The sequence below is a fragment of the Punica granatum genome, chromosome 7 (genome assembly GCF_007655135.1).
Source record: "Punica granatum isolate Tunisia-2019 chromosome 7, ASM765513v2, whole genome shotgun sequence".
In the NCBI taxonomy this organism is placed as follows: Eukaryota; Viridiplantae; Streptophyta; class Magnoliopsida; order Myrtales; family Lythraceae; genus Punica; species Punica granatum.
The window spans coordinates 23,305,509-23,325,553 of record NC_045133.1 but is presented as its reverse complement, the minus strand read 5'-3'; the positions used below and the strand labels follow the sequence as shown (position 1 = coordinate 23,325,553).

Sequence of the window (20,045 nt, the reverse complement as noted above, 5' to 3'; positions counted from 1 at the left end):
AAGTGTTCCTAGAAAAAGAGAAATAAAAGTGAATCCTTCAATGGAGAAATTTCATGAATCAAGCATAATTTTTTTTTAATATAAGAGCTCATTCATAATTAATACCAAAATAAATCAAAAAGGATTTATTGCACCAGGTCAATCACCAGTTCACCATGTTGGGGTAGAGATTCTGAAGCGTTATGAAAATCCTCTTTAGTGCATTCAGGCTCTACCCCATTTAGTATCTCGATAATAGGGGTGTGCACGGATACCGGGTATGCCCGAAACCGATCAGAACCTACCCGTTGGGTATGATTTGGGTATTAAAATAATGAATCGATTTTCACCGGTTCCGGTTCCTGTACATAGAGTATTCAGAACCAAAATCGAAATCAGTCTCCGAACCTGATAATAATTTCCCTTAATTATATTCATATATACTTCTTCATTTTACTTTACCATCTTCCTCTCTTTCTCTCTCTCTCCCTCACTCTTGGTAGAAGTTTCGCATTCCTTATTGTCAGCAGTTTTAGTTCGACGACCTCGGTGTGTCCTTGGTAAAGCTTGGTCGTATCACTTTTGTGGATGGATTGATGAGACATTTGTTGTAGATGTATTGTAAATTAATCTAAATCTATGTCTGTTTTGCGTGATTATTAATTATCGATGAGACATTTTCGTTTTTATTTAGCGAGACAAAAAAAAAATTACGGGTTTTAATCCGATATCCAGAACCTGTGGTATAATACAAGTTCTATGTAGGTTCTAGTTCCATGACTCAACATGGTAGGATCCGGTTCTAAAATCTTGAAATTTATTCCTTATAAGGTAAGGTTCGAGTATCATGAAAAAAAATATTATATTCGAACCCGAATACCCCTACTCGATAAGGTCCTCTTTGTTTTTATAAGTAAATTGAAAAATAGGATGTCATCACAATAAATTTTCCTTTTTCTTTGTTTTTTTGGGGGAAAAACAATTTGTCTCCTAATCTTTATGGTAAATTAGGTTGCCCCTTGATCTTTAAAAATTTGCAGGTTGCCTCCCAGCTTATATGAAAAATAGGCACGTTGCCCCATCCGATCAAAATTCCAACCAAAATCATTTTACACGTTAAAAAATATTAATATATAATAATATATAAGAAAGAAAAAGAAAATCAACATACTGATTGGAGAAGGGGTGGAGAGCCACCTCATTGTTTTTTTTTTTTTTATAAGTGTCGAGAAACGATCGACATAGCAATTTCACGGGGCGTAATCATGTTAACTAGAATCCTACCGCGGAATGTCCGATTAGAGTCATAATTACCCCAAGATCCGGGAGCTTGGGCTCGTCATCGCGACCTCAATGAGGTACTCGAGGAACGTCTCTCCATAAGTCTATAGTCGGAATATTATTATCGCAAGCGGGTTCGACAACAAATAGGAGGACATTCCCCCTTATTTACTCCAAAATCTCCTGAGTCCCCCAACTTAGTGCTTGGAACACTAACGCATTATCAACTAAACTACACCAGGTGTTAATTAATCGGATCGTCTAAGCTGCTCAGTCGTAACAAAAGTGTAAAATATGGGTAAAATAAATAATTTAAAAAACAAAAAGGGCAGAAAACATTATTAGAAATTAAGGCCGACGAAGCAGGACAAAATCGTCAATTAGAGAAAGAATCGAAGCGCATTCATTTCAGCTCTTGTCGTGTTCGAAGCCTTTCCTTCCTCTCCATCAAATCATGTGCTTCATCTTCGTCTTCCCCTATTCCTCCTTTTCTTCCTTAATCCTTCCCTAATTCCCCCCCAGTCCCTTCTTCACATCAGAAACCTCCTCCACAGAACCTGACTCGAGATGAAGCGCCCGATCGAAGTGGAAGAAGACTCCAAGAGGAAGAAGACAGGGGAAGACTTGAAGATGAAGAAGAAGATAAGGATCGACGAGGAAGAAGAAGAGGAAGGGGTAGGAGGAGGAGGAGGAGGAGAAGGAGCTGGGGTGATGCAGAACCTGGACGAAAACCTGCTGTTCGAGGTGCTGAAGCACGTGGATGCCCGGACGCTCGCGGCGGCGTCCTGCGTGAGCAAGCTCTGGCACCGGACCGCCCAGGACGAGCGGCTCTGGGAGCTGATCTGCACCCGCCACTGGGCCAACATCGGCTGCGGCAATCAGCAGCTGAGATCTGTAGTCCTCGCCCTCGGCGGCTTCCGCCGCCTCCACTCCCTGTATCTCTTGCCCCTCACCAAGCCCCAGTCCGTCTCCGCCTCCTCATCCACCTCAGCCTGGCCTGCCGCCGCCCCGCCGCGTCCCTTCCCCCCGATGATCAGCGCCAAACCGCCGGCGAGGTGGGGCAAGGACGAGGTCCACCTCTCCCTCTCCCTGCTTTCGATTAGGTACTACGAGAAGATGAATTTCAACAGCCGAGGCAGATAGCCGATTAGGGTTTTCCGTCAAATCAATGTATTGAGTAAACACTCCAATTTTCGATCTTTCAAGCTACGGTGCTGTTTTCTTCTTCTGGGTCTCGATTTTTCCTCCATCTCTGCTCAAAGCTCTCATCTTTTTCTTCTGGGTATGTCAGTAAAGTAAAAGCTCTGGTATTTCTTCCCATTCCTTGTAATATAATTTGGGAGTATGATATGAATGATGATGATGATGATTGAGCCTTTCTCGTGTATAGAATGTGATGATGTTAACTTAATCTCATCCTCTTGTCGGCAAAATTCAGAGGTTTGCAGTGTTGCTGCTGTAATGGCATGGCCTTGGTTTTGTTGCTGTGGAATAATGAATGCCGGTTTGTTCTTAATGATAACCACAAAGAGACAGAAACAGAACTCGTGACAGGGTGGAATTAATGTCTGGATCTGCTCGCATTGTTGCTGTTGTTGTTGTTGTTGTTGTCGGGGGGGTGTGGCTCTTTGTTTTCGTTTGGAGCTACAGGACAGTGAATCGAGTTGTGCGTAGGGGTATTTAATTGATTGAGGTCTGCAAGAGCCCTGTTGTCGTATTGACGGCCCTGGCATTGGCTGGTTTTTCCTCTGCAGCAGAGGGTAGGGCTTGGCTTGACTTACATGGGGAGGTACATACAGTTGGTAGCTCATCCCATTCCATTTCCTATGCCGGTTTTATCTTTCCCCTGCCCTCCATGGGAGTAAAGAAAGGTTTTCTTCTTATGGGGTGTCTGTCTTTGGGCCTAACTAATCGGTGATTAGGCTGCCCTTATTGCCAATTTCAGCTCTTAAGTTGCTGGTCAGGAGGACTCTGCTGCTGTTCTTTCATCAACTATGCTAGTACCCCAGATGTCCTGCCAATTTCGGTTCAACCGCATGTTTGAGTCCCTTTCTTCTTCTTAGGATCGGTCGGTGTCTAGGTATGTTTATTTTTAGTGAAAATATAATATTCGTGTTAAGTCAGCAGCATCTTGGCAGCTAGTTTCTTGCGGGCAGAGTTGGATGCATATCCGGAATGGGCATATTAGAGGAAAAGGTTGATCACATTTGATTATTCGCGCATGCCTAGTCCACTGAAATCGATACCAGTGGAGCTTGGGTTACTCCTCAACTGGAATATAACTGGTGCATTTGATTTCGGAGTTAAAAGTAACTTTGATTTTGATTGTGAAAAATGACTAATGAGATGAGATTATAAATTTGACATGGAAAATGTGTGTTTTTGTTATATAGTGTGTTGAGTGAAAGTTAAAGTTAAAATTTTTGACTTGAGAAATATGTATTTTTATTGTGTAGTATATTAAGCTCAAATTAAAAGTTAAAATTTTTGTGATTTTAACTCTGAAATCAAACAGAGAGAACAAATCTTCATCCCATGATTGAGGGAGTCATGAAAATTCGAGTCCATCTGATAAACACATTTGACGGACGCATATCCAGAATGGACCTTAATCCTCTAGCCCGATAAGCACATTAGAAAGATGTCTGATTGATCGTGATAGTGTGTGTCATATGATAACAAACTTGAGCATATTCTCGTTATCGAATCATTTGGCCTTTTTAGTGATATGGATAAACAATATGAGACGTTGGTCCATCTTGTCAAGGAAAAAGAATAGGGACATCATACTACTGATCATACATCGATTAAGTGGACGTATAGATAGACATCCATTATCGAACGCGAACATGAATTTTTGCTGTCACGGATAATGCTACAAATATCGTCGGCTCCGATTATCTCTAAGGCCCTAATATACAGTCATTGTTGATCTCATGCTGCGAGACTAAAGGAGCCCAAGTTAACATAACGCCCACTTCCTAAGGTCCAGCTCAATCAGATTCAGACAGAAATTTTTTTTTGGATAAGCAATCATCTACGAATGGCCTTATATAACCAAGCCTTTCCATGCATTAATTAGTAAGGTATCCAATACATCTTACATTTTTTTTTATAACTCATCAAAAATTTCAACTATGAAAATGTTTAGAGACAACATAAAATTCAGAGAGATCAACGGTTACATGCCGCAGTAAAACAATTGGAAAGCAAGTGCAATAAAAAGATAAAGAGTAGTGCTACGTCCAAGAAATGAAATCTGAGACTCTACTAACCTTCGAGTAAGCTAATCAGTGCGCAAATGTGTTCGATTCCCTGGATGAGTACTAGTAGCAAACCTGAACAAAGAGAAGGGAAAAGAGATGGATGTCTTTGAATAAGATTCGATATCTCCATGGGAAAACAGCTAACTTGTTAATCTAAGAGATCATGTTCTTGGAGTCTGCCCAAATGATGAGAGAAGAGCCAAAAGGTGAAGAATTCGAAGAAATTTGAAAGAGCGTTCCCTACGACTAGCAATTCCGCATGACTCAAATTAGTTATGCCCAAAGAGGATGAGAACATACATATTAAAACTAGAGGTTGTATTATCGAAAGTTAGAAGTTTTAGAACTCTTCCATGTCAAACCAGATCCTGAAGTTTTCGTCATGTCTCAGTTTGGCCCCCTATAACTTTGAACTTTCATGGTAAGTTCCACAAGAAAAAAAATTTCCCTTCGCACATTGTCAAACAAAACCCATAGTTTCTGCTGACCTTTTGGCTTATGATACTTTACCATACGAATTAGAGTTGTTAAAATTTATATATAATCTATATGTTCACATTATGATAAGTGAATTGGTCTCCCCACGTGAGAGCGCATTATGGCTCATGCCCGAGAAAAGGCAGATAATTTTCAAATTACGCATATTTCCTTGCCACGTTCGGCATACGTTGTCATTTTTTTTACAAGCTTATTGGGAATTATAATCCCACGTGAAAAAAATAAAAAAATAATAATGAGTTTATATGAGATTTGGATATCAATATTTATCTGCTTAAGCTTTTAAGTAAATATGAACTCATGTCCGTATAAGCTCAATGGAAATTTAATATGGTATTAGAGCGGGTTACGCTTTCGCGTGCCCACGTGGACTCACACTACGCCGACCCAATAATGAGAGTAGCCAAAAGAGCGTCTCGTGTTAGTCTCCCATTGCCTGAGCATGAAAGATGAGTCCAGTTCGAGGTCAGTTACTGTCAGTTGTTGATGGCGTCTGTTTAAGAGCACGTGAGGACGGGTGTTGGGAATTATAATTCCACGTGGAAAAAATAAAAGAATAACCATGAATTTATATAAGACTTGGGTACAAATACTTATTAGCTTGAATTTTTAAGTGAATATGAGTTCAAGGTTCGTATAAATCCAATAAAAATTTAATAAAGCTCGTAGATTAATACAATAAAATAAAAATCTTAATATCTAATAAAAAATACGGATAATCTCATTAAATATCGAATGTAAAATTTTTTATTATCAGATAATAGCATGCATTATTGCGGCTACACCCCTTTTAATGAGCATAATTCCCATTAAGAATGGACTCTTAAGCCTCGTCTTTTCTGGGGAAAAAAATTACTCGTCATCATGGACTCCGAAGTATATATGTATATGTATGCAGATACATTCTTCTTTGTCTAGGGTGACATATATATTCTGAGACGCCAACAGGCCATTCTTTATAATTTCTGAATGTGTCTTAAATTTTAATCATATTTAAAAGAAAATTCAAATTTCTATTTTTCGGTAAGACTCTATCTTGAGAATATTGTACTGAATGATATTAGATATGTAGATGAAACAAGGAATTTATGAAGAGAGAGAATCGAGATTACATATACACAGAGACTGCATAATTTTGATGTATGCAAGCTGGAAAAAAGAAAAAGTACAATAGCATACGGTAATAGTTCACTATCTACATGTACATATAAAAGAGAAATTGGGTTTGCTTTTTCTGTTTGGGAGTACTTCGAGTAATGTACTTTCTAGATGAGTCGAAGGTTGCAATCTGTGCACGAATTAGAATTTACTCTGATAGGTTCATGTGACTTGATTCTAAGGGGATTTAGACATCTGTGACTGCCATGGATAAATTGCTCATTCGATCACAAGAAAGATTGGAATAATTGGAAATATATATTTATCTATTCCTGTGACAAAAATGGGGAAAAAGGAGACGACTGCTGACTACTCTAGCTATTCCTCAGCCAAAAGAAATACCTTACTCTAGGGAGCTATTATCATGTTAAGAGAAATAAGATATGGTGTGATGTGGTGACACGTGATTAGGAATATATAGATTTTGAATATGACTTTTCCTTGTAAGACTATTTGTATTTTTTATTTAGCTTTTAGTTTTTTTATTAGGTCCATGGACATTTTAATAATTGAATATATATATATATATAATATTGTTAAGAGCGTCTGTTTTTTCTCCAACCCTAGAAAGTTCAAGGAATTTTCCCTCGTCCACTTGTTCATGGAAGCTTAAATTTTTCCTGTTAGCATGGTCTATTTGACATTTTTATTTCTAAATTTTCAAAGGAAAATTGATTCAGTGCTCTTGTTTTTCTTCCAAGTCAATCAGAGAATATTGTGTATATTTGCCCATCTCAGACTTTAACTTTCATATGGCAAAGTCATACAAGACCAAATCAAATGGAAATACAAGCAATATCTCTTTGTGTAAGTTGAACATTCTAAGGCATTTAAATGAAATATTGAACATCTATAGATGCCTCACCCTTTTGTCCTAGGCAAATAGTGATCACACACAAGATACGAGCAAATCGTATCAGGGATTAGAAAAGTTTCCTTTATAAGGGGTGTGTGTCTTTTCCTTTTTCTTTTTTTTTAATGATAATAAGGGGTGGTCTAACTTCACTCAACAAAATCTCACAGTTCACGTGAACATCCTATAAGTTCACGAGACAGGACAATCCGGCCAGACTATACCTCGCAGTCCGTGCAAATGGTACAGTAGAAAGTATTTTTTCTGCATCATTTCAGTGATTCTATTTTATTTTCTGGTGAATAAAAATACAGAGTTTTGGATTAGCGAGCGGTCACACTGCCAAAGAATCTTTGCAGCTCGATAGTTGTAGCTCTATGCACAAGCAACTCCAAACTACCAAAGTGTTGAAGGTCGTTCATAAATAACGTCATATATCCCAACATTTATATATTTTCTTAGTTTTATCCTAACGTCGATTTTTTTTCTGAGGTATCCTAACATTAATAGTTTATTTCAAATTTGTCTCGCCGTAAAAGTTCCATTCATTTTTTACGGAAAATGCTGACATGATGCATTAAGTGCTTAACGGAGCTAACGTGAAGAGTGTGTGGGTCATGATATAATAGAAAAATTACACCATCTATCACAATGATTTTGTTGTTTCTCAGTTTTTATGTTTTCTTAATTTTATCCCAACACTTTGATAGTTTCTCAGTTTTATCCCAATCTTTTACTGTTGTCGTAATATTATCCCAAAAATTGGGATAAATTTGAGAAATTATGAAATTATTGGGATAAAATTGGGAAAAAATAAAAAAGTTGGGATAAAATTGATAAAATATTAAAATATTTGGATACATAGTGTTATTTTTCCCTTGTATTAGGATCCACGCACTCTCCACGTCAGTGCTGTCAAGCAATTAACGTGTTACATCAGCATTTTAGTTAAAAATGGATGGAATATTTACGGCATGATAGATTTGACACCAAACCATTAACGTTAGGATATATAAAAAAAATCAATATTGAGATAAAACTAAAATAACATGTAGATATTTGGATATATGGTGCAATTTTCCCTTCATATATCTAATATAAAAAAAAGTGCTGAAGGTCAACAGAAGTTAGTTTACATAAACTGTCTCGAGTCAAGCTTACTCTCCCGATCATATGTGACTGCACTCAAACTAAGAATGCCAATCGCAACTGACCCAACTCATAAACTCTAAGCCCCTAGGCTTGGGTGGTATTATAGTTTACAACATCCTCACAGTTTGATCAACAATGCATTCCATGATCAGTAATTTGAAAGAAGAGAAAGCAAATTATATGGAACCCATGATCTTATCTGGGACCAATTTAATTACTTATTAGTTATTACAAGAAGGCATTGAGATTATACCATAAGATTTTTCCCACACAAGTTTGCAATTATTATTTTTTTTGGTTACAAGTGCGCACATGTGGATCTAATAAGGAAAAAATAATAAGAGGAAATTAAAAAGGCACATAATATTCTTAGGAGAAAACCTAATATACATCCTAATTTTTTTTTCAGAAAAATGAATGTCTTAAATTCTAATTGAATTTATTAAAAAAATCAAAATTTTATCTTTTGGGAATACTTTAAATTGAGATATTACTTAGTGAATGATAATTTTTTTTTTGGGTGAATGTATGTGAATGATATTATATATTGATACAAGATGGAATATGTTGAAAGAGAATTGGAAAATATATATAGAGAGAGAGACTGCGGAGTTTTGACGTCTACTTTGGGAAAAAAACTATAATATTATGATATGATAGTTTAATATATATAAGTACTTGAGGTTCCAAGTTTAATATTCGTGGGACTACTAGTGTCATTTTATTAAGTATTAAAATTTTTATTTCATTGTAAAAGTTCCATATATCTCATTTATAACCGAAAAAAAAAATGGATTTGTTTTTCTCTGTTAGGGTCATATGGTAATCCAGTTCAGCTTGCGTGCACTTTGGGTAATGCTACTCCTAGATGAGTCAAAGACTGCATTCTACGCACAAGTTAGAATTCACAGTGATGAATTCATGCGACTATTGGATTTCCAAGGGAATTTAGACACCGATGACTTCCGTGGAATTGTTCATTCAATCATAATTGAAATTGGAATATCTGGAAGGCATGTATTTTTCCTTCTCTTCTTGTAGTTATGACCTTTTTTATACCTGTGCCAACAATGGGGGAAAAGGAGACGATTACTAACTAGTCTAACTCTTCCTCAGCCGGAAGAAACATCTTACTCTAGGAAAATATTGTCATGTTATGATAAAGAGGATATCGTGCAGTGTGACACAGTGATCCACGGTTTTACTTAGAAATATAGAGGTTCTGAATTTAACTTTTGGTTATGGAACTATTTGTATTTTTATTTAATTTTTTATTAGGCCAATGTCCACTTGCTCATGGAAGCCTTTTTCACCCCCAACATAACCCCCCCCCCCCCCCCCCCCCCCCCCCCCCCCTCTCTTTTTTCCAGTTGATCAGAGAATGTTCTGCATATTTGACTAGCTAAGACTTTAAATTCCATGTGGCAAAGTCATACTAGACCAAGATCAAATGGAAATAGAAGAAATCTCTTTGGTCTAAGTTTGAACATTCTAACCTAATCAATTTTGAAATATTGAACATCTGTAGATGCCTCATCCCAACAATTGCATCTCTTGAGATATTAGAGATATTATTTTCGTAATTTTAGACAATGGAACACTTAAGATTCTTTCTTCCCGACAGTTGTATCTCTTGAGATTCGAACTTGTATTCTTGTCCTTACAACCGTTGATGTTGTTGAGCAAATATTAGTTGAGTAACATCCAGTAAAAATAAATGTAGTGGTAAATAGGGTCTCCAATGACTACACAAACTCTCACTTGTATGCATTTTCATCCGCTATGGACCCTATTTGCCACTTATATTCATTTTAATTGGATGTTACTCCGCTACTTGGTTAAGTTATACTCACTGAGTATTTACTCGGCAACATCAACCCCTATAAGGATGAGAGTACAAGTTCGAATCCCAAGATATACAATTGTTGGATATTCAATGGCGGCATTTACTCATTGAATATTGTCCAATGTTGCTTCCTATTCAACCAAAATCTTATTGATTAAATTTCACGCGTTATCCTAGGCATATAGTGATCATAAGCGTAACTCAAATTGCACACAAAATTTTCGCAAATTGTGTCAAATATTAGAAAAGATTACAAATCATAACTGATCCTAACCACTAACCCTGGGTGGTATATAGTTTACAACAACCTAACATAAAAATATATTCCATGATCAGTAATTTGAAAGAAGAAAAAGCAAATATGGGACCCTCTTATTCCGGACCAATTCATATATATATATATATATATATATATATCCATCCAGTAATTTGAGATTATACCATTATTTCCCACAGAAGTATTAATTTTTTCCTCCTCTTTTTTTTTTTAACAAGTAGTGCGGCATATAGACCTAGAAACGGATAAAATAAGAGTAAATTATAAAGGCACTGATATCTACAAGTGAAAACCTAGTATATACGTCTAGGTTTTTTTTTTTTTTAGACAAGTGAATGCCACTGCAATAACTTTCCATTCTCAAGTCGCAAGAAGCGAGTCTTAAATTACATGGGCTTTGGCACCCATTTTCAAAGATATATATAAAGCTATTTCGATTGTATTGTATGCTTAAATAAAGAAAATATAAAAGTAAAAATCTTGCTTGGCTCTCACAAAAAGAAAAAAACGAAATTCATCCCAAAAAAGAAGAAGAAGGAAAAAGGTGAAATCCCTTGCTACGGAATCACTGACCTCATAGGAATGACTGTGGCGCATGCCATTACGCAGGCCACCAGAAAAGCAAAGCAAAGCCAAGCCACAGCAAAGAGACGAGAGGAAACAAAGAGGCCCCTTCAGCAAAATTTTAAAATCTACCCCCCAAAGTTGATTTAGTTTAGTGCAATCGCATTAGCCCCCGACTCAGCAGTAACCAACAGATCCCACTTCAATTACCGTCTATAAAACTTTCTCATACCTCTTTATTTCTATTTTTCTACCGGCCGGTAAATTCTTATGTGCATTTCAAACCCAACGGACCATGACCTTGATACAGTTCGAGCCGGTTCGGCCACTAAGGCAATCATGCATTTTCTTCATTCATAAAATTCGAACTCGAAATATTACCTAAGGGGAACAAGCGTCAAATCGATTGAACTAACTCGTAGTGGTTTCCTATCGGCTTGTATTAGATCTAAAGCCTCATCTTATAACCAAAAAACGTATTAGATCTAAGCAATTTTTGGGATTCGAATTTTGTAGTACATCGAGCTGGCTCGAGCGAATTAATCAGGAGACACTAGACTTTCGGATACTATGATGCAAATAGAAAAAACCGAATTATGCCTTACTTTTGGTCTTTTTTTTGGTAATAAAATGAGGCACATAAGCCTAGTACAATAAAAGAAAATAAAGCTAAATAAAAGAGCACATAAGTCCCGCTGGTGAGAATCAAATCCATAACTTCTTGATTTCGGGCAGCACCTTATGCCATTACACCAAGACCATTTCCTCATCTTTTTATTTTTATTTTTTTGTTACATAGCAACCAACGAGCTTAGTACATTGAAATAGAAATCTTCGGTTACAAAGGAGGTCAAAAGCCTAATACAATAAAAGAGAAATCTTAAATAACTAATAAATGGATACATGTAGTCCCCTAAGTATTGAACTTGCCGCCACTACGCTACACTCTCTTTTGATATTGAAATAGAAATCTTAATATCTAATAAAGATGCACAGGTGGTCCCGACAAGTATCGAACTTAGAAACTCTTACGCTCCGTTTGGTTTCAGAGTCGCGGTTTAAAATTTTAACTTTAACTTTAACTTTAACTCAATACACTACACAACAAAACATACTTTTTCAAAATCAAACTGATGGGCCCCATATATTATTCAATATACAATCACATACACTACCCAATACACTACACAACAAAACTGGTGGGGTCCACAGGCATGCGTCGCTGTATTATATTCACTTTGATGATTTTTCATTTTGGTCCTTCATTAGCTGATGACGTAACTCTTCAAAGTGGTGGGCGCTTATATTATTCCAATTGTTCGTCTTCCTCCTCCAGAGGAGGAGCTTCCATGAGCTTTCTTCTGAACTAAAACTTTCTGCCCTTCCGGTCTTCCCTCAGTCCACCTTCACATGCAACAGTCACGGCCGTCGCCCGTATAGGGGCGGCCCCTTCCTTTTATCCTCTCCCCCAGTCCGCCACCACCACGTGTTCCTTTGAACACACACACTCAGATTTTCCTTGTCAGATACGAACCCCATTCATCGCCAGACCGTACCCTCCCCCCTATAAATACATCCACTCCCCCCTTCTGAAGATTCCATCGACTCACAAAAACAATTCATTTCCAATCCATTAACTTTCCCTCCAAGGAATCACTGATCATCGAATCTCTATATTGTGTATCGATCCCTTATTGCATGAGAATGGCAAGGACTGGAATCTCCAAGCTCGGTCTCTGCGTTGTCGTCGCTCTGTTCATCGCGAGCTACATGGTGTTCAGTGCGTCCGGGGCTCGGCCCCTCGGTTTGGGTGGCAGCGGCAGCCCGCTTACAAGAGGCATCGAGGCCCTTCTCGATGGGCTCTACGTGGAGGCAATTAAGAGCGGCGGTCCGAGCTCCGGAGGGAAGGGCCACGCGTCCACAACCTACTTCACCAACTCTGGTCCCAGCCAGGGCGGCGAAGGGCATTAGTCGATTGGCTGTTACTGTCCGTGCTGTGCGGGCCGGGGCAGCTCCACACATTTTGCTTGATCACGTTAGTCGCAGCGGGTCTTTTCGTACCGGATTTTGTTTATGAATCTGTTATGGCTGATATATTGTTTCATTTGTTTATTGGATTTTCTAGAGAAGGTTCATAGGAAGAGAGGTTGATTAATAATCACTATTCTTACGCGATATTCTTTATGTAAGGGGCTTCTCAATAATTGGATTTTTGTATTGTTTGAATAAGATTTTTCTTTGAAATAAAGTGAATTATTTAGAATTGGATAATAATGTTTTACAAGTAATGTTCATCTGCGATGTGACAGGACCACAGGTTGCTTAGAAACATCTTATTTATGTTCTTAATAGTCTCGTGAAACACAATGCAAGTCTTATGTTTCCTGTCATCTTACTGCAATAATTTGATAAATCAAGACGTCAACATTCACTAAGACAGATTATATATATATATATATCGCAAATCAGTATGTTATCGAGAAGTCGATGAAGCAAATTCACTTGCGCAATTGATTCCTATCGCTTGCATTCTCAAGAAAAAAATTGTATGTTTCGACTGGGTTACTTATAATTATAAAGAAGCTTACCCATTCATCCAAGAGATGATGGAGATTCTTATTAACTAGATTACGTGCTATTGATTAGATCATATATATATATATATAGATATGATTTATGTCAATTCTAAAGATGCAAATGGCTGAATTGACTTGAAAATAAGGTAATCATAGTGCACGCATATACGTATCAAAACCGGATAATCTTGAAAGGGTAATGTTCCAATTGCATGCCTAGACGGTCCCATTATGGTCGATCTAGCTATTTATATGGTTTGACAGATCGCACAAAGCCCCTGACAAAGTGAATATCTCGAGTATGATTTGAAGCAATAAGGCCAGGGCCCAAGAAGAAGTATAACTTATGATACAAATAATGGAGCTTGGATACTCCAAAGATGCCCCCGAAGATTAACATGGTAATGGAGCCCGTCGAGGCCTTGGTTGAGAGGACCAAGTCCCATCTGAAGCCGGAACGTTTATGTTCACTTACCAATCTTTTATGGAAACCATCCATGATATGTGCATTAAACCATAGTCAGGAAGAACCCAATATGATTAATGACGTGAGTTGTGAGATCAGTCGACTCTAATCGGTCCCATCTTCATTATCCTTTATTACCCAACCACACTGTGCTAGTCCAACTCAAAGTACCAAGCCTCGAACCCCCTACCGCTCCGAGTCTTGGCCGTGTTACTGGACCATCCAGCAAGCTCAAGAAGTTACCCCAATCCATAACCTCAACAGGTTTCAAGTCTAATGAGATCTAGCTGCGTAGAGCATGTAGGTGGCGATTCCAATGACATTGCTCGATACTCATCACTCCGGCACTAGGTGAAGGGTAGTTCAACCGAGGGGTTGGAGTTATGGATCAACCCTCCGACGCCCGAGTCAGAGAGAGAACATAATGACTAGAAAATGAGAAGTGTTCGAATGAGATTGAGTTACCTGGAAAGCAGCGGGGGCTCGGGTTTTTGTAGACTTACTAGAAAGTGTAGACTAGTGGGTTAGTCCAACTTTAATAGCCTAGTCGTTATGTGCTATTTGGAAGTAAGTTTAGTCATTCCTGGTAAGTGGAATAGTTAAGCAAGCCAGCGCCAAGAGTAACTCCAAGGGATTTGGTCTAAAAATTCATGTGCGTGTAAACTTGCACCCGATCCCGGGTTCGAATTCTCTTGAGGCCACCGGGGCACTTTTGACGTGATTATCCGCTCTGTGCCCCGCCGGGGGTTCACAGAGTTCCGGAGATTAATCTGGCGAAACCTGAACACCCCGGTTTAGCAAAAAAAAATCGGCGCCTAGAGTAATCATCCTTTAATAACCTTAGGTACGCCCTCTACAGAAAAATCGATCGAGATGATTTCTTTTATTTTTTCGGGTAGGAGTCCCGATTTTTTTTCTTTAATCTTAATTCATTTACACCATGTAAATTGTAACAATAACTTGATAATAACAAGAAGACAAAGGAGTCTCCCCTGTATTGGGCAGGGCAAGAGCAAAGCTGTCGGGGACGTTTTATAAAGAGTTGAGTGTGATTTTGGTCCCTAAAAGATTCCAAAGCCTTGGGTTCAGTCCCTAAAAAATATTTGCCATTGTTTTCGTCCCTCAATATCCATTCCGTCTTATGTTTTAGTCTTGCCGTCATCTTTCGCGAGCCAACCGTGACGGAAATCTCACGTGGCGGATGAGCTGGACGTAACGCCATTAAACACCCCCCAAATTGCCAAAAAACGGTGTCGTTGTCTTCCTCAGTCGAAGGTCGCCCAAAAACCCAAGCCGATGCTTCCATTCCCGCCAAAATCACTCTCTGATGTTGTCGTTCGAACTTCTAGGTCAAACTGAGGGCCCCAAATGCTATAATCATTGTACAAATCAATTTGGGTGAGTTGAAATTGGGCGGAAGATTTGCTATTTGCACATTGAAGAGGCGAAGGTTTCAATAGCAGTATACTCGATCAAAGCAATTTCCGTTTGTTGGCATCGGTTGGTCAGTGAAAATTCCCTTCCCTTTTCACTTTTTGTTGTTGAATGGCAGTTGGAATATTTGGGAATGGCAAAAAAGCCGACTTTGGTTGTTGTCCATAAGGTTGTGAAGCAAATGTTGTCGAATGCCAGTGGGAAACTTCCAATTTGTTGTCTGCTGTTGTTCCTCCCATCACAATCTTTTACCCATTTTTCTTTGCTTTGTGGTCCCTTCTTGTCGTCCCATTTGTGTTCACTGCTCTTTGTTATTATCCCTTTCTTGGTTCTTGTCGTCACTTTTTATCTGTGGTCCCTTCTTCTTGTCCACCGTTATGTGGTTCACTGCTTTTAGTTCTGAGCAATAGTGATGTTCTTTTTTTTTTTTTAATACATGTACAGATAATGGATAAGGACTTGTACACGTTGATTTTTTACCATGGGGGTGAGTTAGTCTCTGAACCCCGTGTGCAATATGTTGGTGGAGAAATTGATGTATGGGGGGATGTAGATATTGACCTAGTATCAAAACCCACCATTGAGAACTTATATGTTGAGCATGGATATAGAAAACCAAAGAAGATCTTGTGGTTGGTTCCCGATTTAGAAGTGCATGAAGGGCCGAGGGATTTTGAGACAGACCAAGATGCTCATACACTATATGCATCAGTTAGAAATGTCAGAGAAATCGAGTTTTTCTTCATCCAAAATGAAAAAGAGATTGTTTCAGTAGAACTTGCAAATCAAGTTATGCAATTTGTAGTATCTGATGAAGATGACAGTGAAGATGAAGAACGAGATGAAGATGCACTGGAGCTTGAGTCTGATGGTTTAGATGATTCAGATGATGCATGGGTACCAGGGCAAGATGGGGATGAACATGATGACTGTACTGGCGATGATCGTGATACAGGGGAAGGTGGAGGGGGTGCAGCAGTGGACAAAACAGTGAAAGCTGCAGTGGAAGTTGAAGCTGCAGGGGAAGTTCCAGTTCAAGAAGCAGGGGAAGAAGCAAGGGAAAAGGGTGGGGAAGGAACCAACAGGGCTGAATCTTCTCGTGTGAGAAGACCTAAATGGAGACCTTGCAATGCACTGCGCAGAACAGCAAGGGAAGAACCATCTGATCATTAAGGTACTGATGAATTTGTAGAGGAAACCGAGTATCACTCTGAAGACTTGCAAAACTTGAAGGGAAGCGATGATGAATCTGATGAGAGGCCTGCTTTCTTTCACGAGAATGCAGAATATGGTCAAGTACAGCTTGAACTAGATATGTTATTTCCTAGCTTGCAAGTTTTCAAAGAGGCTATGAAAGATTATACAATTTCAATTGGGAGGGAAGTGGTTATGAAGAAGAATGATAAGGTCAGGTGTAGATTCAAGTGTCAACCTGGCTGTGAGTGGAAGGCCTTCTGTTCTTGGTCAGAACCATATGGTGCCTTTCAGCTGAAGAAGTTGATTCCCAATCACAGTTGCTCCAGGAAGTTGAAGAATAAGCAAGCAGACAACAAATGGATTGCTAAGAAACTGGTAAACCAACTGAGAAGGATGCCTAATATGACTACAGGAGATGCATATAAATATTTATTTGATGTATTCTCCATTAAAGTTGGTGAATGGAAGATATACAATGCCTTACGGATTGCAAAAAAACAAGTTGAAGGAAGTGAAAAGAAGCAATATGATAGATTAAGGGACTACTGTAGAGAGATTATAGCAAGCAACCCAAGTTCCAGTGCAATAATTGGGGTAGAGAGACCAGACTTGAGCTTCCCTCCCATTTTTGATAGGATGTACATATGCTTTGATGCCAGTAAAAGGGGGTTACTAGCTAGGTGCAGACCACTGATAGGGTTAGATTGATGCTTCTTGAATGGCTATTATGGAGGCACCTTGCTAGCTGCTGTCACACAGGATCCGAACCACGCATTTTATGTAATAGCATATGGAGTTGTGGAACAGGAGACTAAAGACAGTTGGAGTTGGTTCTTGAGAAGGCTACTTGAAGACATTGGAGATCCAAAGGAACATGGTTGGGAGTTTATATCAGACATGCAAAAGGTAATTGTATTTTGTTTTATATTGCATTTTCATTTTCCATATCTTCATGTATGGATCTAAATATTTTTCTCCAAATTTTCTTTCACAGGGCCTTAGGGAGACAATTAAGGAATTATGCCCAGACATAATTCACAGGTTTTGTGTCAAACATCTAGAAGCAAATGTATGGAAAAATTAGCACAATGTAGATCTTAGGAAAAAGCTATGGCAGTGTGCTAGATCAAACACCATGGGAGAGTTTAAAAGGTATTTTGAGGAGCTTAGATGTATCAGTGAGGAAGCCTATGAATATCTCGGGTTGTTAGACAAGTATAGCTGGACCAGGGCAGCCTTCAAAGTACATACCAAGAACCAAAACCTGTGCAATAACATGTCTGAGCAGTTCAATATTGTTATAGTAAAGTATCGAGCAAGACCTATCATCAACATGTTTGAAGAGATCAGGTTATATTTGATGAGGAAGATGAACTATAGTAGGAATCAAATTGCAAGATACAAAGGTCCAATCACACCAACTGCACAGTCTAAGTTAGAAATAACAAAGAGGGATAGTCACAAATGGCATGCTCTTTGGGCTGGAGACCCTGAGCTTGCAAGGTTTCAGGTGCAACATATATACAGTAGCAACCATCAGCATGTTGTTGACTTGAAGATGTCGACTTGTTCATGTAGAGAGTGGGATTTGTGTGAGATCCCTTGTAAGCATGCAGTAGCATGTATGCACTCGGTTGGCATTGATGCAGAGAAGTATGTCAATCCATGTTATTCTAAGGAAACATGGGAGATGATTTATGCTCCGTATATAGCTCCACTGAAAGGTGAAGATCAATGGATTAAGTCAGGTGCAGAACCTGTTGAGGCTCCAAGATTTGCCAAGGGTGGTGGTCGTCCAAAAAAGAAAAGGTCCAAGGCTAATGATGTGTCTCAAAACCCATATAAGTCTAAAAGGAAGTACAAGAAAATACAATGTGGAAGGTGTGGTGAGAAAGGACACAATGTGAAGAGATGCAAGGGTACAGTATCGAATGATAAGCAAAGGAAGAAGGTTAGGACTGATACCAGCCCCCAAAATGCCTCAGCTTTACCCTCTGAGACTTGACTTACAAGAGAAGAATTGCAGGTATACTGACTTTCAACTGCATATTTTCCCCATTTGTATTATTGATATGTGAAATTGATAAACTATTGCCTTTAGGGAGTGGCATCAAGTGTGGTCCAGCAGCCAGAGATGATGTCTCAAGAAGTAGACAACATTTCTCAGCCTAGCAAAGACAGTTGACAATGGTGCACCAACGTCAATTTCACCAAATCAGACTCAGCATTCAATTGTAGAGGTGGGTTATTGTTCTTATGTGCCTGTGCTTGTGCTGGTGTGTTTTAGTGTGCTCATCTGCTTGTGCTGGTGTGTTTTAGTGTGCTCATCTGCCTGTGCTGGTGTGTTTTTATGTGCTCAGTGATGGTTCTTCCCTTGATGTTCTGTTTAGTGTGCTCATCTGCCTGTGCTGGTGTGTTTTCATGTGCTCATTGATGTGCTTGTGCTTTTAGTGCTTGTGTAAGTTCAAGCTACTGATCTTTGTTGTGCTTGTGCTACTGAACTTTGCAGGGAATGTCACCATCGATGTGTCAGCATTTGGCTAGTGGCCCCTCCAATGCTCATGTTATCTCAGGACCCAGCGAATCTAAGAAGCAAGCAAACAAGCCAAAAAAGGATTCAAGGAAGCGAAAGAAGTAGTCCATTTTGTATAGAGAATACTGTGGTTTGTGAATACTTTTGATAATGTTAGGTGGCATTGTGGCCATTGGCTTTTGACACCTTTTGTACAGAGAAGAATTTGATACATTTTTGTATAGACAAGAATGTTAATGAATGGCCACTCGATAATGTCGGTTTTTATGGTATATATGGTTTACATCTTGTAAGTTAGTATATTGATTGCAAGTTTCACATGGTATAGAGACTTCTGTGGAAATTGTATTGTGCTTGCATTTGCTATACAATCAGGTAAAATCCAAATGCAAATTCCAGAGCAGTGTGCACGTTCCAGAGCAGTGAAATCAAATTGCATATACTAAACGGATGAAAGATGCAAATGAAGATGGACAAATGGACAAGAACTGATGGCAAACGAATTTCATTAACCAACATCAATATAGACCAAGTCATACACAGGGCTGAGTTGGATAGCAACTTGCAAAAACTTCCAACTCATTGCTTTAACAGTACCATATCAATCCAACATATCCTAGCTAACTAAAACTACCACAATCCATCCATAATCAAGCTCAAGACCACCCACAGCAATCCTCACAACCAACAAGCTCAGCTGACTGAAAGGAAGCTCAGAAAATTGCTATCCTCACAACCAACACACATACTACAATCGTCAAAATCCACCACAGTACAGCTTCTTCAATTGACTCTCACACTCCACAATCCTACTTTTTAACAACACCACATTCCTCTGAAGTTGGACTTCAACTGAAGAAGTGTCAAACTAGTCTTCCCACTGAAAATAACTGCAGATATGAGCTTCATCCTTCCATAAAGGACACCTATAAAATGGTTGATCAGGATTTGCAATGGTCTTCGAG

The 20,045-nt window shown here is 38.8% G+C and overlaps 1 protein-coding gene across 1 annotated transcript; it reads left to right on the top strand.

Annotated features, from left to right (window-relative positions):
• The first annotated feature begins 1,675 nt into the window (after positions 1 to 1,675).
• Positions 1,676 to 2,671, top strand: LOC116215573 (F-box protein GID2). Its single transcript, XM_031551332.1, has one exon. It carries the CDS (start codon positions 1,828 to 1,830, stop codon positions 2,401 to 2,403), a length of 576 nt encoding a protein of 191 aa, XP_031407192.1. The 5' UTR covers positions 1,676 to 1,827; the 3' UTR covers positions 2,404 to 2,671.
• Positions 2,672 to 20,045: the final 17,374 nt, after the last annotated feature.

What these genes read in the sequence shown, in the direction of transcription:
- LOC116215573 (XM_031551332.1), top strand. Translation starts at nt 1,828, where the DNA reads ATGAAGCGCCCGATCGAAGTGGAAGAAGACTCCAAGAGGAAGAAGACA.